At 43.0% G+C, this 25,789-nt stretch overlaps 1 protein-coding gene across 4 annotated transcripts in view; it reads right to left on the minus strand.

The window, feature by feature from the left end:
• Nucleotides 1-25,789, minus strand: part of LOC147734736 (aldo-keto reductase family 1 member B1-like) — a 286,968-nt gene that overhangs the window by 108,893 nt on the left and 152,286 nt on the right. For all 4 annotated transcript variants that reach the window (XM_086953622.1, XM_086953623.1, XM_086953624.1 and 1 more), the window contains 2 exons: nt 18,124-18,205; nt 2,986-3,069 (listed from right to left, as the gene is read on the minus strand). In XM_086953622.1, the coding sequence (XP_086809748.1) occupies nt 2,986-3,069; nt 18,124-18,205 (166 nt within the window). The remainder of the gene's footprint in view (nt 1-2,985; nt 3,070-18,123; nt 18,206-25,789) is intronic.

Genomic DNA, 25,789 nt, shown 5'->3' on the forward strand with positions numbered 1-25,789 from the left:
TTTAGAGTATCATGTGGGGATTACAATTTCACAATAATTGTGATATACACACCCAGTGCTTGCCAGGCATGATTCCTTAGACACACCATTCCACTCATACTGCAAACTCCAGATAAGGATGTACTTCCAGAGCGTGCCCTGAACCAATGACAGGGACAGGACAGTGCAATGGGTGAATCAAGTGGGGAATATCACCTCTACTGGTTAAGACTTGCTGTAGGAAGTAGACCTCATCAAACCATGGCTACATCTACACCTGCTTACTAGAATCTACACATACTTCTATGCAGAAACCAGATCTTTAGATTGTGAGGCAATCCAGACACAATATGCAGAGAGACACCATTCTGATAGCCTGCTGTTCTTTCTAACCATGCTGTGGTTGAGCAGAGTGTGTGGACCCACAGGTCCAAACAAAGTGATATTCTCAATAGCTTTCTTCTCAGTGGTTACTTCTCACTCCAGACACCATATCTCTGGAAGGGGCAGATTTAAAAGCTCCTGCCTATCAGTATGGTGTGCCAGCACCCCTAGCAGCAGCTCTCACTCCATGTTTACACAGCATCTTGCCAAGCACCGGAATTTAAAAGTGCAGGTACATATGCTTGTACTGCTGCACGCTGGAGATTCCAAGTCTCCCCATCTTAACCATTCGTTCTGTGCGTGTGAAATCTCTCAGTGAACCATAGGCAGCTTTGAAATGCAACAAAATCACAATTGAAACCAACTGAATGCTAATATTCACGAAACCAATGGTTATATTATTGCAAAATTCAAACTGTGGGAATCGGTATCACTAAAAAACAAAAGTGCGCCTTGCGTGGCAGCAGGGGAGGGGGCCTGCGCGATTCCCTTGCGGGAGCGTGCGACCATATGGCGCCACCATATGGCGCTGCGCACTCCTGCAAGGAAATCGACAGACGTGCAAGCGTTGCCATTGCAAGCAATGCACCGCATGCATGTTTTTGCCCCCAAAGCTGTACCAATGGCATTATGTCTCTCTCGTATCAGCGCATGCGCACTGCGTAGGCAAGACCTAAAAAGGCAAGACAAATGCATGCCATAAACCAATAAAAAAGCAAGAATGTCCAAATGACATTGCGACCAGCAAATAGCAAGAAAGGAGGTAAAATAACAAAATTTCAAGCCCACAGACTGATTACAGCAGGTTTTGAAGCTCGACCTAGAAAGGTACCACTGCAGACACATGGACCGGTTGTTGAGGGGAAATGCTGAAAGACTGAGGGGCATATTCACAAGCCCCCATCGCCCCCCAATGTCACTTTCAGTTTTCACACAATGTGGCATAACGCTTCCTTGCAAATAAGCCCGCTTTCATGCTGCGTTTAGTGTGAAAGGGGAGTGCCGCAGGTGTTGTGGTTGGCGTTCCAGCCCAACACCCATTGATTTTGACGCTGCCCCTATTCACAAGGGCAGCGTAAATAGGAGGTAGCACCAAAATTAAGACCAGGAAAACCCAGGTCTTTAGTTTGCGAAACGATGAGAAATGCTTTATTTCACCTCGTTTTTGTTACCCCATGTGTGCTGCCTTGTGCAGCATACAAAGAAAATGCAAAATGCCATGGTTTGTTTGTGTACAGAATGGCGTCACTTCCTGTACATAAACAAACCTTTTTTTAAAATGCCGTTTTGTAACTTACATGTGTGCTGCATGAAGCAGCACACATATGGTGCAGCCTTGCGTTTCTGAAGTGGCGGAGAGAGGTGTTAAGCCAAGCAGGCAAACGCCTCTTTCCGCCACTTCCTTTTGAATATCCCCCTGAGTTCTGACTGCTGACTAGATGACAGCATGTGTTTGGTGTGGAAACCATTCTTGGCGTAATAAAGCTTAGCAAACCAATACAAACATATAATGATTAAGGCTAATAAAATTTTTGGTAGGGAATAAACTAATAGTCTAAGGATGTGTGATGAAAATATGATTGTGGCTTTTCTAATATTTGCTTAGCACAAAAGAAGTCAGGCTTAACTCAGAGACACTGTATTAAGTATGTATGCAGCACACAAACAATAACATGGTGAAAATACAACAGAAGAAACATCCCACACCAATTTAGAAAACATAAGAATAACATTTCATGAATAAAATGACACAAAAACAAATTAAATTCAAACAGTTGAACCAGAGTTATGAACTTTTAAAGTTTTTAGTGAAATCTATCACCTAAAAGATCAAAACGTCAACCGCGGGTATCTGGTCACATGAGACCAGGGCAAAGTCAAAAGTTAAGGTTGACTATAGGGCAGTTAGGATACATGCTGTGGATTCAGCATGGTCTCAGCTTAGCTTTGGACTTAGAAGCAATTTCTCAATGCAATGTCTGAGAAAGTAATGTTAAGGGGTGTGAGGCAGCAGGCAGTGGCTGAAGGATGAGTTATCATCACTGGGGAGCACTGGACGAGCATCTCGGTGAAGCCATCGATGATGGTGGGTAAAAAATCTCACACCTCAGTCAACCAACAACCCAATTTCTCACACTTGGGAAAAGGGTTATCTTGCCAATTCCAATTTGCAGTTTAAAACTGCACACAGGCTGCAGTGGCAGACCTGGGACATGTTTTAAAGTGGGTGGTACAATAAGTGCTGCAGGCCTACAAGTATCATTTAATTTACAGTCCCACGGTACGTGTAATACCACTTTATTAGGAACTTGTGGGTAAATGAAATGTGCCAATTAGATGTAAGCCAATTATACCATGTTTTAAGGAGAAAGCACAAACATGTTATCACTGGTTAGCAGTGGTATAGTGCACAGAGTCTGAAACACCAACAACAGCAGGCTCAGAAAACATAAGAGGTGAAGGCAAAATGTTTGAGGGTGACCCTGCAGAGAGGGACAAGTCCTAAAATGACAAAACACAGTATATTAGATTTTAGATTACTGGACTATGCTTTAGCCCTTTCCATAAAACAGAAACCCCTGAAACCTAGCATAGCGCTACAGCCAAAGTGTCACACCTCACCAGAAAGTTTTCCTTGATGCGCTCAGGTCTGTCTGATTTGGGAATTACAATCACATTTCTCTGGATTTGGAACCGCAGTAACACCTAAAATAAAATGAAAGATTACTTTAAATAAAACTTTCACAATTTTGCAAAGTCACAGAATACATGTCTTCTATCTCTTGTGCTTGCCCATACAACTGACATGCAGGGTCGTCACTTGAAAAGAGGTGATGACACCAATGCTTGTGAGCTGGGGCACACTAGCATAGACTGAAGAACAGCCTGCATAATTGTTCCAAGATGACCTACATGAGAAAGGTATCCTCAGAAAAAAAGTATAAGCTTGGGCAAAGAATTTAAAGAAAACGACTGTGCTCATGTCTCCAAACTACATATGCTGGCTCGCTGTGATGTGCAGCACAGTGCCAAGTCATACCAATCGTCATGGTTCACACCTTGTACATCCTCAACACTGTTTATGAAGTTTATGACTTTCAAGGCACTCAGTTTGGAGGTGTGTGATATAAAATGCAAATTGGGCACAGAAAAATATGGATAGCGGCCTGCGCTTCTCACCTGCTTTTGTTTTCTCAATTACTTTATTCACATGCATTAAATATTGTTGTAAATTACAATGAATGGAAAATAACTAAATCAATTAGTCGTCCTTGCCAGCATTGCTGGAATCTGTCTGCAGATCTCGTCTGCCGGTCTGTAGAAAGTCAGTTTCAAACTCAGTACTTCCCAGTGGGTTCTCTCATATTTGCAAACATTGCACACACAGTCACTCTCTATTTCTTTCTATAATTCTGCCCTCATTCTGCCTTTATTCATCCTTGTGCTCTCTCTGCGCTCTCTCATTCATAATATATTTCTTAACAATAATTGACTGTTCAAGTTTGCTTGCATTTCCAGCTGATGTTGAGTGAGTCTTCCATTTGCTTAATACCAGATTACAGGTTTATTTGTAAGTCATTTTGCTTTAAGAGACAAAGAGATTCAAAGCAGCACTGCGCAAGGCCCTTTCAACGCATACATGTCTAAAACCTCTTACATATGCAAAAAGAACAAATGATGGACATACACCCCCCAGTCACATGGACATTCACCCTCAGTCACATGGACATTCACCTCCAGTCACAGATCTTTTTTTACTCACTATGCCAATCCAGTTTGGACCCAGCCATATGCAAATCAATCTTGACCCAGCTCCCCATGGGAACAGTCCAGCCCGAACTGCCAGTCCAGGTCCTCCCAGGATCTGGAACAAGCATCCTGAAACCGGTTTCGGGGCATTACAACTCATTAGCCAGGCCAGCTTGAAATCAGTGGCAAAGTGAGCACGGGACCCACCTTTGGGCATACCCATCCTACTTAGGAAAAGAAAAGCAAAAAGAACAGATGATGGAAAAAATGCCCCCACTCACCCCCCTCTGTCAAAGATCTTGGCTTAAACCAGCTGGACTTTGTCATAAATTTAGATACGATTAGGGGTGGGCGTAATATTCTGTTCCGCTCGCGGAATTTTTGATAATTTGACATTTTCGCGTTCCGCGGAGAGCGCAAAAATGCTAGAATTTCCGCGCTCCGCAGGGTAGCAGAGATTTTTTTCATGCTCGCGCTTTGAAAATACGTTCTTGCACGAGCAATCGCCTTACCGGGATCCCCGCATTCGCCGACAAGTTTTCCTGATCCGGTCGCGTGCTCCACGAGATGTTGGTAGCCGTTTGCGCGTTATCGCAAGAGTTCGCACCCACGATCACGTCATTCGTCTCGCGATCATGCACCACGAGAGTATGAGATCTCAAACACGTCATTCGCGAGCGAGAGCGTGAGGATGCGAACACGTCATATCCAACGCGTCAAGGAGCGTGAGAACGCGAAAACATCATTTTGGACGCGCCATCGATATCCGGCGGAAGTAAGGTGAAGCTTGAGAACTTGAACAAGTAAAATTTTCAATCTGGAGAAGAATATCATCTCTAGCAGCATAAACCCTTCTGTAAATGATTATTTGGATGACAAAAAACTCCTCAGATTGACATTTGGCTGTCCTTTTTTGTGCAAGGAGTCCTTTTTTAAAATGGGGGCGAGAGAGGAAGTGCCATAGAATCTCCAACTTCCTGTTCCTGTCCAGCAGCCTCCTCTCAGTGCTTTGCCCATCTCCTGCTCATTCTGCCTTTGGATTTCGAGCTGGAAAGATCACTCTTTTGTGTGCTGCATCATTATCATTGGATATGAGGATTTTTGAATTTGATATATTACAAGTAAGTTGGTGTTGTGTCTGTTTGATTGGGGGCATTGCAGTTGTTACAACTACAATTTAATTTTGGTACTTATCATTCATTTTCTTTAAATTGTTGTGGGTAGTAGTAGTCAGTAGGCCCAGAGCTAGTCATGGGTGGATGCATGATGAAGCAACTATTCCTTTGGTGTTTTTGAATGTATTTCATTTTCAAGCATCATTTGGGGCATGGGTGGCATTGGATTGATTTGGGAAATGTGTTTTTTTTGGGGTGGGGTTTCTGTTGTTGGGTGTCTTAAAGAAATGCCTTTGTTGTGTGTGTCTGGTGTATGTTGGTGTGCAATGCATGCACCCTGCAGACCTTTTTTGGCCTGTGTATTTTCGATTTTGCATTTCATTACATTAAAAAAAGGCAAAGCAGTGTGCTTTGGCATGCATCCTTTGCCTGGCTTTTATAGGCCTTTTGTCAGTTCATGATGTTTCCTAGGGTTCCTGCTTGTTGCTTGTGATTTGTGAGCGTCCATGTGGCTGGTGGTCTTTTTTGTGGTTGGAGTTATTAGTGTGCTGCTTTTGCCATGTAGGCCTGCATGGTTTTCCTATTGGCTTACTGCTTCCATCCATCCATCCCCTTTGCCAGCAGCAGCTCCATGAATGATGTGACGCTCAAATAATTTATTGCCAAACAGGGTCCACCCCACTTCCATTACATTTGTATTTTGGTGGTTCTTATTCTCTTTCCTATCCTTCCTGAGAGTGTAGTGTGTACACAGTAGTATAACATAGCCCTTGTTGACAAAGTCTCAGAAATGGCTAGACTATATATTTTGTTTGTTTGTTTGTTTGTTTGTATTAGTACAGTAGTAATTGAACCACAACAACAAATGCAACATTTCACTGATGTTCTCCTGGCTTATTTGCTTTTAGGTGTACAAAAAGCCAGAGGAGGAGTTGTCATCATCAACATCCGTTGTACTGCCAGACAGACGTCCTGCAGCGCATCACATCCACGTGTTACCACAACTTGTGCACCTGCGTCCTGCCTGACATCTGAAGAAGATGGCCCCAAAGAAAGGTACAAGGTCCAGTACCAAGAACGTTGCCGGTGAGAAGAAGGAACAGAAAAAGGAAGTGCCACTAACCACGACTGGTGTGCCGACCAATGTTTCTTTTGGGACCAAAAAAATTACGCATGCAGCAGCGTTGTCCGGGAACCAAGCTAAGAGCAGCACCTCTGCACCAGCGGTCGCACCCCACCAACCTAGGCCCAAGCCCTTGAGTGTCGCAGAGGTAGCCAGTCTACTAGCGAACAGTAATATTGAAATTTCATTATCGCAAAGTAGTACACAAACAACGCAGGCAGAAACTCAGCAGATAAGAGTGCAGCAGCAGCCGCAACAACAACAGCAGCAGCCGCAAGAACAACAGCAGCTGCAAGAACAGCAGCAGCCGCAAGAACAGCAGAAGCCGCAAGAACAGCAGCAGCCGCAAGAACAGCCCACAATAGTAGTTGTTGCTCCTGAAGTAGGGGCATTTCAGGAAATTGAGCTTCCTGCAGACAAAGTGGGGCAAACTAGTTTCGGAAGATCTATTGACTTCCAGACAACAAGCGAGGAAAAGGAGGGTTAGTCCATCATCTTCTTCTTCAAGCCCCACTTCTGATGATCGTGATGCCACTTGAAAGCCACCAGCTCGGTCTGAGAGTGATGCACGCCACAAGACAATGCTACTGAAAAGGAAGGTTCCAGAAAGACTTAGAGTTATGGAGGTAGATGTACAAGAGGGGGATGATGTTGATGATGATGAGCCAGTCATCAAGTACATCACTCCCGCCCAAAGGGGATTGAGACCAACATTATCACCTTATCCAAAAAGGCTGCTGATGAGCGGGATGTAGCACGGATACCACCAACACAGGTTACACCACCATGACCTCCAACTGCCATATTTTTAAAGGCCCAGCATCCAGACCTACATCCAGCTCAACCATCTCAGTAGGTAGTGGTATTAGAAGTCACAGTGTAGCTGCACAGAGTCATATTCCAAGCACACCCTCCAGTTCCTCTCGTATTGTAAGTGGCACATCCAGCAGCCCCAGAAAGTTCTCCTCCCCAGTTTGGGACTTCTTTTCGATTAGCACTAAGGAGGAGAATGTTTCAATAAGCTCAATTTGTCGACAAGGTGTTCAGCGGGGTAAGCTTGGTACAAACTATGGTACCTGAGGCCAAACAAGTCATCTCAAAATACACCACACTATCGTGTGGGAAAATCACCTACTTCACTTACAACAAAGTAAAAAAACTCAACCCATTGATGTTGTGCATGAAGAATCAGGGAACGATATTATTGCGGTGGAAGGTGAAGAAGAGGGAAGCATTTCTAGCCCTGAGCCCAGTAGTGTAGTGGTACTGCCCACATCCTCCTCAGCAACATCTCAGTGGTACCGCAGTAAGAGCCATACTCCGAGTCAGGCTGAGACACCAAGTCGACCGAGTACTGCAATGAAACAAAGTGCGTTGTTGAGCCTAAGTGGATTAATGAAAACAACAGCACCACAAAGGAAAGTAATCCAGCCTACCATTGAGAGCATGCTTAGGTTGGAGGGGCAGTTCCAACACAACCACCCAACGGCACGGCTGTACAATGCAAAGCTGGCTAAAATGTTAGCGCTGGACCTTCTCTCTTTTTCATTTGTGGAAGGGGTGGGTTTCCTTGAATTTGTGTCAGCCATCTGCCCTAAATGGAAGGTTCCCCGCCGGTCCTATTTCGCAAGAATTGCTGTTCCGGCACTACATCATGATGTGCTGGAATTGGTTGGACAAACTTTGCAGCAGAGTGCTGTTCACAATATCCACCTGACAACAGACAGTACAGTCCTCCGAATCCAGCTCCTCCGCTCCATCCTCCTGAATCTCCTTAAATCCATTGCCCTCAAGACAGATGATGATTGGATGATGCAAAATAGAAGAAAAAATTAAATCTTTCCTAGTCCCTCCAAAAGAAGTGGAACATGATGACTACTATAGCTATCCTCCTTTCTGAGCCGAGAGAGACTGCCCATTACCTGAAAATGAGATGGAACAGGTAATGAATAATGCCATGCATTGGATGCAGACTGAGTGATTTTGTTGTTTTTTGTCGTGCATGAAGTTATTTCATTGTGCACTATTTGTAATAATCATCATTTTACAAACTAAAAGTAACTCAAGGCAATTTTCCCCTTCTTGCAACTATTTTTAGAAATTTAAGAAATTTGTACTTCTACTTCTACTGCAGCTTAATACATTGCTTTTAATACAGGAAGGTGACTCAATCTGTACACTGCACACTGAGTATGACAACAGCATCGTCCATGATGATGATGTCGAGAAAGACGGCCCCTTAACTTAAGATGAGATGGAACAGGTAATGAAAGTGAATGGCATGCATTGGACACCCCTGACTCTGAGTGATTTGTGTTTGTGTTTTTGTTGTTTGTTGTGCATGAAGTGAAGTCAAAGTGTACTAGTCTTACTGTACACACTAAAGAGTGACTCAAGTCAATAATATTTCTACTCTTGTTGTTTAATAACAAAATTGTACTTCTACTGCAGGCCGATCTTCACTGTCAGTCAGTACAAGTATCGGAGATGATTGATGGAATAATAAGTCAGGATGTTTCATGAGTGGCATAAAAGATAAATAAGTCAACAACAACCACAGCAGACCTAAATGTCTGTGTAGAAGTGGAGTCAAGTGTAGTGGTGGTATGACTGTGGTGCATTTATTTAGTCACTTAAAATAAAATGCTATGTTGCTGGATATGTGCTTTATCCAACTCTTTCAAAAAATTTACACTAAACGGAGGATGTGCTAAGCGACGTGCCGTCACTGTGGGCCTGCTCTGTCCTGTTGTTGTTGTAGGTCAATGCTGGAAACAGACTAGAGTAGAGATGATGCATACATGCCGCCTCGGAAAGTGTTCTTGTTGCACTACACCATAACTTGTGCATTTTTTTCAACTTTGTTTCTCAATATCCCTTTTGTTTTTCCATCTACAATTACAGGCCGGGCCTTAACCGGTGCTATACTTGGGAAAATAATGCACACTTGTGCCTAGCTTACAGGGCGTGAGTATGACGTGATTAAGATAAGTACGCCAGCGGTTGTGCAAGCTTGTTTACTTACACAAGCTCTTTCTTTTACCTTTTTCTCTTTGCAGGGTGTGCCAATTAGCTACCACCCCCATCCCGAGACCTATGGTGCTTTTACTCTTAGCGCCTCCTGTAAGAGCTATTCTGGTTTTAATACTTCTTTTTAATTCTGGTTTGTTAACGATGTATGTGTGTGAATTTTTTGGCCCATTTTCATGACACATTTGCCGATCGTCATTATCAAGTCACTCATTAGTCCTAGTGCTACGTTCACTCATTAGTCCTAGTGTTACGGGCATATCAACACAGCTTTTCCCGTTTGCGCGCTAGAATAGCAACACTATGAGACTTATGAAGGGTTTCTCGTCCCTATGTCTCCACAAGGTATTGTTAACCATCTATGAGCACGAGCGCACCTTTGATTTCACTCGTGCCTTGCCTTGCATATGGCAACATTTGCACTATAGGAGCACCAAAGCAAGTGTGTCCAGTAAAGGTTTACAACGGACACTTAATCTTTTAACCTAATATATATATATTTTTTTTCTTTGTTGTTTCTGTTATATGTGATTGTCTTTGTCTTTAAAGAATAAACTCGGTTCCACTCCAAAACACTGGAATCTTAATAGAATATAATGTTTCTATTTTTCACACTAGCAACCCCAGGCTAGGGTGGGCGTTAGCACGCCCATACCACCGGGGTTCTGACACTACACTTTCATTTTATACTCACTGGTCCTGACGAATGCCTGATAGAACATTTCACATAGGCTGAAATATGTTGACCTTATTATAGGATAATATTTGACTTTTAATTTTGGTCCCCTATCCTACACTACAATTCTTTTATCCCTGTCCAATTGGCAAAACCAATAAAATTCTTTTTTGACTCAATTATGACATTTTAATATAACACTTTTTTCACTTCACATTCACAAACAAGCATCGCAGTAACCTGGCGTTGCAGCACACCAGGGTGGCATTCGGCCACTCCTGGTGGGGCCCGAAGATGAAGCATGTCACCAACCAGGTTGGTGAGTGAGGGCTTTCTAAATCAACATATTAAGGTTGTCATCTGCAGGCGACTTAGACTTTTTGCTTGACCACTTGCTTATCCTGCTCTGATGTATTGCAGTAACTCTAATAGTGATGCTCCTCTGTTGATTTTTTGGTTTACCTCCCAAGGGGAATAGGAGCGCTCCTCGTTTCCCTTTCTCTCCTGTTGTTATAAGTAAATTAAATGTACACCAATAATTTATCACACGCTTGCTGGGGCGGATGAGGCAAAAGCAACAGTACTTCAATTTCAAGGCAGAGCGAGGATCTTCTTCTGCTTGCCCACCCATGAGCAGTATATTTTAGAGGTGATTTTTATTTACCAAAGGAACATATATATCGGCATTAATTGCCGGCATTGATTGGATTTGTTGTCATTCTCATACACAGCGCTAACTGTTACGCTTGTGTCGAGTGTACTGTAGGCCTAGTCAAGTGTCTCGACACTACAGTTTGTAACTCTTTGTAGTAGGCTATCCCCACCACCATTATGTTTTGTTGTAAAATATTTTTGCATGTTAATGTTTCGCAGTAAGTTCTGTACTGTACTTCATTCTACTACTCCTCGAACAGTCTCTCTCAGGCAACAGACTGTCTTATTTTCTTTTTTTGCAAATGCTTCTGCCATTGTCTACTACTACTACCACAACAACCATGGCATGTTAGGAAAGGAAACCATCATCACCATGCAGCCATCTCTGTGCCTAAGTTAAACATCTAGCAAAGGTAAGAGAAGTTTATGGGAGGCATAATTAATAATGGACATGTTTTCAATCAATTCACACACCCCTCTGAGTCCAGTTAAAGAATGCATAGACTACAAGAGACTGACAGTACTAGTAGGACAACTCAATCAGTGAGGGGTGCCGCATTTATCTGTTTGTGTCTTACAAAGTCAGCCAATTATTTATATCAAACACTGGCTATGGGCAGCCCTGCACCAGCAAGGAAATAGTGTGATGTAAAACAGTAACCCCACCCACAAAACATTAACAACATTGTATGTAAAGTAGAAATATTACTTTAATAACCCTAACAAAAATAAACTATGTAAAATAAAAACACAAAACCTGACCCACCCCTCTCCCTAACCCTAACCCCAACCAATGCCCGAAAAGAAAAAGTCCAACCTAATGTCCAATTGTCCAAAACCCCAACACCCGATTCCCACCCACCAAAACAATAAATAAAAAAGGGGCAATAAACAGGGTCTCTTCTTTATGCTCGGCGGGATTGTCTTTGGAGGACACGCACTGCCTCCTCAAGAAGGGCGACGCGGCGCTTTAAAGCACGGCAGTTGTAGCCACAGTGGGGGGGGGGCACCAGTGATGGCCTGGGGCATTGGAGGAGGCTGCAGCTGCTGCCACCTCCTCCTCCTCCTCTTATTTATTTATTTATTTTTCAATTTGTAGGGCGCAACAGCTACCCAAAAAGGACCTCCAACCGACTATATTCCCGCTGAATGGCCACCAGCTTCCGGCGGCCAACTCCTTCCGATCCGGTTTCCCCTTGAAAGGAGTAGCTGTATATCAAAAAGAAAAAACAAGACTATTGTAAAATATACTCTTAGAAAAATAGTAAGACAAGTTAATTATAAACATAGTGGCATGGTAGCACTATAAAGCACAGTTCAAAACATTTGTGGTGTGTATCTATCCTCCCACTTCCTTGGGCTTAACATTTGTGGGATTTTTTCAGGCATTCAACCAACTATGCATCGGATTCCAATCAGTCACCTATGCATGCATTGCATGCATGCATCACACGTATCCTTCGCTCTGTCAGTCATAAATATTAAATTTTGCCCGTCCTTCGCTTCCTTCCACCTGTTTGTCCCTTTTAGTTCAACAACAGGTGATCTGATCTGACTTTTAGTGTTCTCCATAAAACTTTCAAAGTGGAGTGAAATCAGATAGAAGAGGCCATTGGTTACTCAATACTCCCACCGCTAATGCCTTTACTAATGCCAATTAAAGGGTGTCTTCACTCTTCAAACATTCACAACAACTTCTTACTTACTAAGTCTCAACAATACAGTATACATACAGTACACCCTTGCAGGGAGTGTAATGTTAATAGTTAAGGATTATGAATCTAACTCACCACCACCCGCCACTGGTGCTGGCTCACCCTCTGCAGCTCCATCTGCAACTGCTGTATCCTCGCCAGCCGCGTCGCCTACGCCGCATTTTTTAGGTAACATATACACCTCCCCCTATTGGTCAGTAGAAGATTGAAAAATGAGTTAATAGTAATACATACATATACAACATACATCACTAGTACAAATCAGGTAGTAGTAGAGTAGACATTAGTAGTTATATGGTCTCTAGGGTCATTCTAGTCTTTGCTTAGTTAGCCCGAGCCATGCAACCATTTTTCCTTTGTGTCTTCTATTTTTTCACATGTGACGTTACCTCGCAGCTTTTTGTATAAGATACCTTTGAACCCACATGACCTCATTCTGCTACTGTCTAAGCGCAGCATACCAGGTCAACCAAAACATTAACAAGCCATATTATGGAGTTCTGGTTTTAGTCCATATTGCCTATCCATAAAAATGCTACACTTTTTGGCACAGCTGAGAAATACTTGGAATATAGTAACGCGCACCATTTTTCTCATTACAGACAGAAGATTCCCTTCTACGAAACAGAGCTTTGCAGAGCTTATGATGTAACAACTACCAGTACTAGGTTCTTCTAAGGTGAGGGGTCCCCAGAATGTGCTCAGAGATTTTCATATATAATTTTATAAAAACTATATTCCTACCAAGGGGATGGTGGTGCTTCCACCACTGTTCAGTTATAATGATTTCCCAATTTTCTATGCACCTGTAACTGTATTTAAGTGTTTTAATGGTATGCATGTTCATGTTGGTGCTACATTGTAGAACAATGTCCAGAGCTTGTCAATTGAAAATAAAACTTTTTACACTTACATAGACTCAGTGGTATTTGGTGTGGACCTTCACGAGTGAGCGAGCAAAAGGAAGGGTGTGCATGTGCATTGCTTCCATGACTGAGAGGTCGGGAGTGTTATGTTCTGGGTTGTCTACTTGTTGGGTATCTTGAGTTGGGGTACGGAGTGCTAATAGTTATGATGAGATACTACTAAAACTAGTCGAGCAAGGGATTGTGGTGGGTTCTGAACTTCTGATTGAGGTGTGAGGAAGGTCCAACCTACCATCACCAACTTCCTATTTTCTTGTGCAAAGTTCTGTATGTGCAAAATCCCTACAATAGTAGTAGATTGTCCTATCCTATCAAAATAGTAAAATCTGATTGTGCATTTCTTGGTGGGAAATGTCGAAAAGCCTCAAGATTAACAAAGACTCAAGGTCAATAATAATAGAAGTAGTACAAGAGGACAACCCAAAGGACTGGACTCAATGGCTAGAGCTACTGGGGAATCTGAGTTTTATTTAAAATGTTTTAAATAAAGAGTGGCCAACTGGGCAAGCTTAGCTACAGACAGACTAATAGTAGTAGTACAGACAGTCATCATAGCAGAGGCAGTTAGAGGTAGGGATAACAAGAATTTATAAACAGATAGTCCAGATCGAAGGATAATTGTTGGTAAAAAATAGCATTAGGAAACAGAAACAATAGTTCTGAAAAAATATGACGCAGTAAAAGTTCGGGAATCAGAATTAATAATATTAAAAACAAGAAGACTTACTAGGGCCAGCATTAGAGCCCTCATCGTCCTCCTGTTGCTGTTCTGCTCTTCCCGCCGACTGAGACCCTGCCTGCTTGCCCCTGGGTGTTGAACATGAAAGATATACGAAAGAGACAAACATTGATGATTGGTGTGAAACAAATAAAATATTTTTAAAGGACGGTCCAAAAAACATTTATGTAAACAACAATTGCAATAAATAAATTGACCTGCGTCATCTGGTCAACAAGTAGTATTGAGGGATTCGCGGATCGACTACTTACTATTTATCAACACTAATCCAGACTTCCATTCTGATTCCAGAATACTAACTAAGCCTAAGCAGTACGTACCACCTGACCTAGCCCACCTATTCCAGGCTTGCCAATTGTACATTAAATATGCATTTCCATTTCTTTTAGTCCTCAAAAATGCATATATGGTCAAATGGAGGACACATGACTACTTTTTTGCATTCACCAAATTGAACTCATTGAACAAACTAAAAAAGGTTCTACTAAAGACTGGGGTAAGCACTGGCAGCATGTGATGTAACAGAGGGGGAATCACGCTTACCACAAAAAAATTACAAACTCATACTAAGTAACTAAACCTAAGTATCAATCCACCGCTATCTCTTAGTGACAGGACAAAGTAAGGACTAGAGTCACTATAGCATTACGTAACTTAATTTCTATACAATAAACTCTTACATAATCACGCTAAGCGAGCGCAAACGCAAAGTTGCCAACAAGTAAGATTAGTAGCGCAGAAGAGCACCTGTTCATAACAATCACAGACGACTTTTAAACGTAATTTACCTGTAATGTAAGCAGCAGCATTCTAGCTGGTTGAAAAAAAAAAAGATATTCGCAATATATAACACAGAGCAGAAAAACAGACACAAAGTAGTAATAATTCAATACTTACTCACCAAGACCTGGGACATCCACTCTTAGCAGGTCCTGCTCTCGGTCCAGGATATCGGACCACCGATGCGTCAATTGGTTATGTGTGCGCCGGACCCAAAGCAGCAAAACACTCCCTGGCCCTTCCCCTCTGCTCCCGGAGGCCGTACCCGGACCCAGGCCTGCCACCTGCTGCCAGGGTTAAGGGGAGGGGGCGCTGCATAAAGAAAACCAGTGCAGCCAACTCCTCCTCCCCAAATAAGGCCCGTGCCTGCACCCCTTGTGGGTGTCGCCTTCCGCAAGGAAGGCGTTAGCTGCTCTGGCTCCGAGCCCTTTGCCCTTTCAACATAGTTCTGAGGTAGGCGGGGCTGGAAAGAAAAGGTAAAAAAATGTGAAAAGTAAGTAAAAGAAATTAAAAGAGAAGGCAATAGAAAAAGAGTGAAAAAGTAGTTAAAACACACAAAAAGTAGACAAAAAACTAAAATATAGAAGCAGGAAAATAGTCTGAGAGATAATAAATAAAAAAGATCCAAAAAAATAGAGTTAAAAACAAGATGGCCATGCCCATTGTGACCGCGTGGGCAAGTTTGCACGATATTTTCCCCCGAACACGCAAAAAGCGGCGCTTACACGTAAAAGTGTTCCCGAACAGGAAATACGTATCGCGAACGGACGCGAGTAAGCATTGCGCAACCCAGAAGAGGAAATAAGCATCACGAGCGGGCGGGACAAGGGAAAACAAGATGGCCGCACCCATAGGCGACCGCATGGGCAAGTAGACGAGACATTTCCAATGCGATCACGCAGAAAATATCGCGAACAGGCGGGAAAAGAACTTCCGCGTCTTCGCGATATTTCCATGTGTTTGCGGAGATTTTCGACATTTTCACGAAGAGTTGCATAAGGTGATTACGCAAATTCCGCCCACCCCTAGATATAATCCCATGCTACCTGAAGTAAAATGAGCGCAAATTGTCATAACACCCCCATTTGAGTACCAATTTGCTTATCTACAAAGAAATCCCAAAACAAATCTCACACAGTAAACTGCTCATCTGAATCCGAAAGATTTAGGGAATCAATAGTTGTACCAAGAAAAACACAGATGGAGATGTTGGTTGTTCAGTACTGAAATGGAATAGTGTCTGGGACAGGCAATGAAAACCTATTTCCTGCTTATCCTGTTTTAGTTCCTTTCTTTCCTAACACATTCTGTGCTTCTTAGCAGACAAAGAAGAATCTTTCAAAGCAGGCCCTGGAACCAACTTAGATGAAGAATTGTTCCTTAACTGCGAAGGCACATTAAATAGATCAGGGGTAGTAGTCTTTGAGACTGTTGTAGAAAGGCTGCAGACCCAATTCTAACATGACTGATGTACAGCTAATGGGAATATTCAAGGTATCATGCTCATCTGCTAGAACTATCGAAAGGTCAGTCAGAGTAGTCTGGGGTATTTGGCAGCAGGGATCTAATGGCTAATTGAAGTCTCACAGATTTGTGGTGTCCATACAGGAAGATCAAAGACCCACAGGGTCCTGGTGCACCTGGAGGTGAAGGAAGAGCATTACTTAGGATCATCTCTAATTAAATAAAAATTTAAATAATTAAGAGTTTGAAAATATTCAAGGTGCACCTCAAAAAGTGTGCAGTGGTCAAGGAGTGGTCCAGTGTCCAGAATACCACTTGTGAAGCTGGCAATGCAAAATTAGATGACTTACAGTGTTTACGGTGTAGTAGACTGTTGCAAATGACTATGGACCTAATTTATGGGGATTTGACGTAGGGCAGCACAGCAAGGTGACCCTACATCAAAGAGAACAGGCAGGAATGCACCGTATTTCCTGTGTTTGCCCCCAGCGCTGGCAAAGTTTCAGCAGCCTAGTGCCAGCATGAACATCTTTACATCATGGTGCAAGAATGCCTGTGTTGTCGGCAGGATTGTTTTTGTGCAGGAAGGGGCAACTTTCTGCACAAAAACAATCCTGTGACGCGTTTTCCTCTTCCTATTTGCAGGGGCATAGCTTGATCAGTAAGAAAGGGGAGTGAGATTCAGAGTTTCCAGCAATTACGCTGGCACATAATGTTAAATACATTATACAAAAGCTGAGTGCATGAGGGGCTTAAAAGGCAGTGGAAAGAGAGAGGAATGAGGTTTTGTAGGGTACTAAGTGAGAGAAAACAATATTTTGTAAAATAACAAAATATTTTGAAGACTTTCAAAGCAGTGAGAGGGAGAGAGTCTGTGCATTTTTTCCTGTTTGTATGTGCATATCCGACACTGCACCATACCCGATTGCAATCACCTGTACCCAAATATTTACCAGAAAATACATATATTTGGCGAGTGTAACACCCCAAGCAGCACCTCTAAAGGCCACACCACTGTCTATGTGGCTGCAGTATGAAAAGAGGAATAAACAAGGAAAAATTAAGTAATTTCTCCTTGTTACGCCGCACCCAGCCGCGTTCCATGCAGGTCAAAGCGGTGGGGCCTGGTGGGGGAGATTTCGACATAAGACCACGAGGGAAAATTAATTATTTATTTAATTTCCCCTACCAATCGTATTCTAAAATCAACACCCCCCACCCGGCCCCATTGCTCTTACCTGCACGGGCCGCAGCTGTCCTCACCTCGGGGGGTGCAAGGTTTTAACGCTTCCCCAAGTTTACATGGTCTTGTAAATCTGGAAAAGCATCAAAATCCATTGGTGTTGCATGGGAATACCCACGGCAATGCCCACTGAAGTTCTCCCAAGTGCATAATAAGGCAATGCAGCGATTTGCACTGCCTTGCTCCATATCTATGAGGCCATTCAAGGCAACACAAAGTTGCTTTGTGTGATCTCATAGTTTTTGTCATTTGCGCTGCTGGAGCTTCATAAAAAGTGACGCTCTGGCAGTGCAAGGGAACCATAAATATGCCCCTAGATGAGTCATTCCCTGGCATCCCTCTAAATGTCTATATATTCATCCAAACACATCTCCAGGATCAGTGATAGAACTGTATATGCTGGCAGAACAAAAACAAACTTGAAGGGGAAAAGATAAGAAAGTATTACAAGAAAGGTTACAAATAGAAATATGGTGCAGTTTGAGAAATGTAGATTCGACCTTTTAGAGCCATTAGTTTAAATGAATGTCCCTTTCACCATGTACCTGAGCAGATGTTTTCTTGTACTTTGCTGCAATCTTCTTGATCCTAGGGTCAACCAGGAGGACCGGATCTTCAGGCTTGGCCCTAGTAGAGGTAGTAGGAGAAGGAGCAGTGACATGTTTTTCTTTAAAGTAATAAGTTATTCTGCCTTCCACTTTTTCAAAATGCATTTACATTGTGAAACCGAAAAATAAAAATAAAATAAAAAAACTGCAGCATGGCATGTCATAAAAGGATGCTTTAGTCCCCGGCTTCTATTCTACTTCTGTTTTTATTCAGTTTTTTCAAGGTTATGAATTTCATGAGGATTCCTAGCTGGAGAACTATCATTACAAGTCAGTCATTTTTAATTCTTCAGCAAAGAATGTTCCCTCGATTCGTTAACTTTGAATAGATTTTACAGAAATGATCATTCTGGGAGGAAACATTGGAAGGAATCATGAGGAACATGAGACTCATTTGAGCATCCACTCTTATGTCCAAATCCGAGCAACATTGGGAACAAAACGCATTCAAACTCATTCATGTGGCAGCCTTTCAAATCTCAGTAAGAAGGGTGTCCTGAAAAGGATCTGTAACAGTGGCCTCAATACTTACAGAATGGGCTCTAGAATGCACCAGAGCACTATGTTCACTTTAACAAAGGTGGATGCATCCCTCGATCCACTTAAAGATCAACTGCTTGTTTTCCCTATGTTGCCTTGAGCACTGGAGGCCAACAGTTGTGTTGATCATCTGACATAATTAGTGATCTCACTGTAACACTTCAATGCAGATCTCACATCTAACCTAGTGAGAGCTTGCTGTGCCAGAATCTCCGAAAAGTAGAGTCTGATTAACATGATATTCCGGACAGCACCTTGAGTATGGAGAATTGACCAGTCCTGAGCACCATATAATCTTGATTAAAGACTGTAAGTTGTTCATCCACTGATAATACCTAAATCTCATAACCCTCCTTGCAGAATGAATGAATCGAGGAAAAGATTGGGTTGACCTCACTTTTATTGAGTTTGTTACACCATTTCATTCACCGGTGATTTTTGGCCCACTGTGTTACGCAGCCCATGATCTAAAAACCTCTTCTTCGGTCACAAAACCAATTATGTGCCTGTTCCTTTCTTTCTTGGACTGGCCACCCTCATTTTTCTCTTTTCTGTTGAGCATTCCTTTGTCAAGTAAAGGAGGATAAGAAGACAGCCTGACTGACTCCTGCATAATTGTGCCCCTATCGTCTCCCCATCCACAGCTATATGCACATTACATTAGAATTATGTTAAAGGACACTGAGGCTTCCATTTATAGGTCTGGGTAAGTCAAGACCTTTAGGGCCAGATGTAGGTAGCCTAATACTGGTCTGTAACGGCCGAAATTACCGAATATCGGCCGTTACCGACCGATACTAGGCTTTCCAGATGTAGGAGGCCAAAATGAAGGATAAGGTAATTTACCGAATCGGTAATTTAAGGAATTGGTAGATTATCAAATTCATAAAATACCAATTTGGTAAATTACCAAATATTTAATGTAGGGAGCACTCAAATGAGTGCTTTTCTCATTTCAGGATTCGGTATTTACCACCAACTACAAGTTGGTGGTAAATATCGAAAACCGTGAAAAAAGCTATTTTTAACAGTGCCATGTGGCAGACATACATGCCCTTAGGGTATGTATGTGTGTCACATGTGCACCCATGCACTATTCAGGGGTGCAACAGGGTGTCAATGTGACACCCTGCCACCCTTGTAGGTCTCCCCCCTATTATCGATTCGGTATTTACCGAATTGGTAATTCCCATTCATTCCCATGGGCCTCCATAGGAATGAATGCGACTTACTGATGCGGTAAATACTGAATCGGTAAACACCGATTCTTACCGATTCGGTAAAATTTACCGAATCATTAGCTGCATCACATTTACCGATTCCTAAATACAGAATCGGTAAAATTCGGTATTTAGGAATCGGTAATATGTGATTACCTACATCTGGCCCTTCGTTTTTTGTCATTTAAATTCTTTTATCGGAAAACCTAAAAAAGACATGCAGGGAATTTGTAATCTCAATGTATTGATTCTGTTTGGAAGCACTGAGTGGTCATGGTATTGTATGATTCCATAATATAGTTTTTGCGAGTTCTATCAACTCAACAGTGTGACTTGGCAATATGGTGTATGTTTTATTTGCTGACTTGAATGCTGATTTGGAGACAGTATTTTCAAAATTGACTTTGTTTCTAGATAATGAAGTGTGCTTGAAAATTACATGGACTGGAGGTTCTTGGTTAAGCACCTATTTTCCAGTATAAACTTAATGACTCCCTTCAATGTACCCTGCTTTGCTTATTGAGAAGGTGGCGGTATTTCAGAAAGTTTGCTTTACATGCTAGGTCTTGACAAATTAGCCCAAATCCCAGTCGGGTAATGGTTCTCTGAAGGTTTTCTGTGACAGATTAAACATGTTTCTGAAAGCAATGCACTGTATTATATGAACATATGATGAACATAGATCAGAGATAATAACTTATACAAACACGTGATATTTGGAATGCTTGCATTAATCTCAGCCACTGGTAGTTACACGGGCCATATTCCAATCCATCGTTATTATGCACATCATGCCTCCTCAGCTTGGACCCTGCCATAAGCAGACAGCAAAAATGTAGCCCATGTTGCTTTTATATCATGCAAGCTGAACGACTTTGTAACTTTGAGCAAATTGTGCATAAACTATACGTTAATGTAGCAAACTGTATTGTAGCATCAGTTATGTCTCGTTTTGCCAGGGTAATTATAGTCTGGAGCATATCTCAAGATATATGAAGTAGAAAGCCACGATTGTGTTGCTATATTTTCAGAAATTTGTGACCTTTGATTTGACCTATTTTAGTTCTAGTGTGTTGACACACTTGTAGCTATGCAATTCTTTTAAAGCTCCCTGTAATCTGATATAACTTGAAAGTCCTGCATGCTGCAGGACTTGAAAGTAGTTAGTTTTCATCGTTGGTGGATATAATCTAGCTTTTTTTTAATGATGAATTTATAGCTATATAGAGGCTAAATAATAGAATGGCAAGTATACTCCTTTGTTTCAATCCTCTATTAGTAAAAATACTCTTTGATACGCTGAAACCATTACCAATTTTAACTCTTACTCAGGTGTCTGAGTACAATAAAAGAATAGTTTAAGTTCAAGTTTATTTTGTTCTAGTGTTTAGTCTTTTAAAACCATTACAGTAATATACATTCATAAAACCTTTTAAATACTCATTTCACAGAAATTTATATAGACAAAAGAAAAATAGAAATAATCCAAATAAACTCTTCTTAAAATATGTAACATGACTGACTTGTCTCTCCTGAGACAAAATATTATCAAACGATGTCTTTACAAATTTCAAGTTAAGTTAATTTGCTATCGGGATTTTTGTATAGAAGATGTTGAGTGGCTTCTATGCTCCTTTAAAGTTATTAGTTCACACTTATTAGTATGAATACGTCAGACTAATACAATTAATTGTTGGCTGAATTATACCATGTAGAAGCATTGGGTCATGTTAATTTCTTTTTAATGTGCGTATTAGAGCTGACTATAAAGTTCTTTGCCTCAAAAAATTAAGAGAATGGAGGAAGAAGCAGTGATTCATTCTACTTCCATGCTTAATAGTTTATAATCAAAAGAGAATACACCACGTATCTTGACATTAACTTACCCAACGTGTCAAAGCGATCTATCACGTTATCGCTATGACTAAGGTCCTGATGAAAGTCCACCGATCTTTAGAGACACCCATGGACTGAAACATGTCGACCACTGAAATCATCATTATATAGGTGCAGTAGACAATTCACACATCCATCAGAGCACCACAGACTATTTTTAATCTTACACCATCCTGACGAATAAAACAAGAGTACAGGTTATGCAGTATTTTTAATTTATCACTTTTTTCCGCTAACACTATCGAAATCACGACGGTCAATGAGCCAGATGGTCTCCATCCAGGTGGAGGAAGGTTGACTGCCTGGAGAACGGGAAACTCATGCGGAAATGGACCCAATGATAAAACCAATCACCTAACCTTCTCAAGCGGAGTGTCAGGTTCGGCTTTAGGCTTCTTCGGGGCTAAGTTGAGAGTCCAATACCTGGCCCTACCAAACCACCTCAATGTTCGATATGCATTGACACGAACATATGAGATAATTCAACGGGGCGCGGGAAAGGAAGGGGACAGCGGGGAGGGAGATCTGTAACGACAAATAACAACAGATTAGCACACCCTATCTCCCTCACTCTATAAAGGGTATTCTACAGTGGTCTTCACTACCCTAGGAACCTCCCACTAAGTGTGAGTTATACCTGTAAAGGAAAATACACAAGGCTTTAATCCTAGCGGAGACACGGATGTGGAGGAGGTAGGAGGACTTGTACCCAGCTGCAAGACAAAATATACACTGTATAACATATACTGTTGTAGGAAATCCTGAATGACTAATGTATAATAGCACGTACCCTACACATACCCTGAATATTGCTTCATATCTACTTGTATGGGTACATCATAAGCCCTTCTCTCTAGACCCCTCCTGTCTCCTGCAGAAACGAAAACAAAAGAATAATAAATTCTGCTTCAAGCGGAACCTCGCCTGAAAACACCCAGGGAAAGGTTCCCCCAGAACTGACTGCAGTGTTGACTCCACACCGCTGTGCAGAATGAGTGGTTGTGCCTTGCTTCGATAAAGGAATCAATGTTTTACTCCTTCTGGGCGCATGAATAGTGAGGCTCAGTGTTTATGTGCAAGAGAGTCCCTTCGCTTTTCTTTTGCACGTAGTATTTACAAACATATATACACTCGTGTTTGGCAAAGAAGCTGCGCAATGTCTCTGTAGCTCCTACTGCCCTGGAAATGCCAAACACGGATCTGAACCAGTGCACAAAGAAGGGAAGCAGAATTACACTCAGCCGAGTGAGCCTTCCCCGCTTTCTGAGTCAGCCGGCCGGTGTGCTGTTGGGATCGATGGAACCAACGCCTCACACCGCCACCAGAAAGCCCTTACTCACTGTTCAGAAGGACTTGGGAAACAAGTCGGATCCTACCAAAGTTCCGGAGCTCCAAAACGCACGTCCCTGTAACAACGGAATTATCGGCGTCTTAGAGCCGTTGAATCCGTTCCTTTATTTCCTGGCATGCGCGCGCACTCGACGTCCTACGTGCCCTACGCGCGGCATGCCGGGAAATGTAGTTTCCATGCTCCCTGCTACCGCCCGGGATCCGTGGACAACTCGGGACATGACAGTACATCCCCCTTCACAAAGGGGCCTGACCCACCCGTGGCTTCGCAGGAAACAAACGATGGAAACGAGCCACCAACCGGGGAGCCCGTACGGCCCTAGCCGGTTCCCAGGAATCCTCCTCAGGCCCAAACCCCTTCCAGGACAGCAAGTATTGCAAGCGCCCTCTCACCCATCTAGAGTCCAAGATCTTCCGCACCTCATACTCCTTATCTTGTTGCACCCAGACAGGCAGAGGGGCCCTACGCACAGGACACTTGGAGGGTTTCAAGAGCGACACATGAAAAACCGGATGGATACGCATCTGTGCCGGTAGACGCAGACGCACAGCCACAGGGTTGACATGTTCCACCACTCGGTAGGGACCGATGTACCGGGGGTTAAACACGCTGTGTCGTTTAAACTTGATGTTTCTTGTGGACAACCACACCAGATCCCCCTTCCGATAGACCGGATTGGGTCTCCTGTGCTTGTCGGCTTGGTGCTTGTATTGTGCTTTGGCCTTGGCAAGATTCCTGCGTGTATCCAAAAGAACTTGGCGCACACGCAGCAGTCTTTCTTTCACCTCAGGTATCTTCACGTTATCGGAAGGTAACAGCATGGGGGTGAACCGGGGGTGATGCCCATAGGAACAATAGAAAGGTGAATGTAGTGTGGATGCGTGTTGGGTGCTATTGTAGGCCACCTCTGCCACCCACAACCAAGTTACCCAAAAATCGCTGCTTTCTTGTACATAACAACGGAGATACTGTTTCAAGGATTGATTTACTCTCTCCGTCTGTCCATCTGTTTGCGGATGAAAGCTCGTGGACACTGACGAGGAGATGCGTAAGGCGGCGCACCATGTTTTCCAAAATCGGGCTGTAAACTGAGCTCCGCGATCAGAAACTATATCACGGGGCAGGCCATGTAGCCTTACTACGTTCACCAGTAGAAGGTGAGCTAACTGGCCTGCAGTGGGCACCTGAGCACATGCGATGAAGTGGCCCATCTTTGTTAGGAAGTCCACCACAACCACAATAGCCGTCTTGCCTTGGTCTTTCGGGAGTCCTACTATGAAATCCACTGAGAATCTTTCCCACGGAAGGGTAGGAGTTTGTAGCGGTTGTAACAACCCCTGTGGTTGTTGTCGGTTCGATTTCATCTGGTTACAGGTAACACACTCCGCCACCCATTGGCTCAAATCTGGTCTGATGGAAGGCCACCAAAATTGTCTTTGGGTTTTCTCCAACGTTTTGATGAATCCCATATGTCCTGCACACGGAACATCGTGGCACCAGGAGAATACGGTCTTCCGCAACGCAGTCGTGGGTACTAGGACTTGTGTTCCTCTCATTGGGATGCCTTGTTTCATCTTCCACTCAGGGTGATGACGGAGCCATGTGCGCCACACACAGGTTTGGACTCCTCTCCGTACTCCCGATAGGAAATCGTTGGTGTGGGTTGCTCCTATCACCTGTTCCGGCTCGACAATCGATCGAATGGGTTTCTCCAAAGGGAGTAGGTGATTTTCTCTTCTTGTCAATGCATCAGCTTTTCTGTTCTCCGTACCGGGCCTGAACGTAACAATGAATCGGAATTCCTCGAACAACAACATCCATCGAAGCTGCCTGGGGGACAGATGTCTTGCTGCTCTTAAAAACTGCAGATTGCGATGGTCGGTATATACTGTGATAATGTGTTTGGCTCCCATCAGCCAGTGACGCCATGTCAGGAAAGCGTCTCTAATGGCGAGCAGTTCCTTTTCCGCGATAGTATAATTTACTTCCGCAGGACTGAGTTTTCGTGACATGTAGGCAATTGGATGTAGAACGCCTGTGGTGCTCTCTTTCTGGGACAATACAGCCCCTAGAGCAATCTCAGAGGCATCCGCCTCGACGATGAACGGGATATCAGGATTGGCGTGTGTCAACACCGGGGCTGAGGAGAAGGCAGTCTTTAATGCATTAAACGCACGCTGAGCTTCCTGATCCCACACGAACTGCGTGTTCTTTTTTGTAAGTCTCGTGAGGGGTGCCACCATTCCTGAGAATCCTGCTATGAATCTCCTATAAAAGTTGGCAAAGCCCAACAGGCTCTGTATGTCCTTGACGTTCTTGGGAACGGGCCATTCCACTATAGCTTGCACTTTTCTTTCTGCCATCACTTGTCCCGATGGCGTCAGCATCACACCCAGAAATTCCACTGTCGTGACATGGAATTCGCATTTGGTGATCTTGCAGAAAAGATGGTGTTCCCTTAGTGCCTGTAATACGGATTTGACATGGGTTATGTGCTCCTCTGTTGAATTTGAATAGACCAAGATATCGTCTATGTAAACGACTACGTGACGATCCATAAAGTCGCGAAGAACTTCGTTGAGAAAGAATTGAAAAG

The sequence above is a fragment of the Lissotriton vulgaris genome, chromosome 1_2 (genome assembly GCF_964263255.1).
Source record: "Lissotriton vulgaris chromosome 1_2, aLisVul1.2, whole genome shotgun sequence".
NCBI classification, from domain to species: domain Eukaryota; kingdom Metazoa; phylum Chordata; class Amphibia; order Caudata; family Salamandridae; genus Lissotriton; species Lissotriton vulgaris.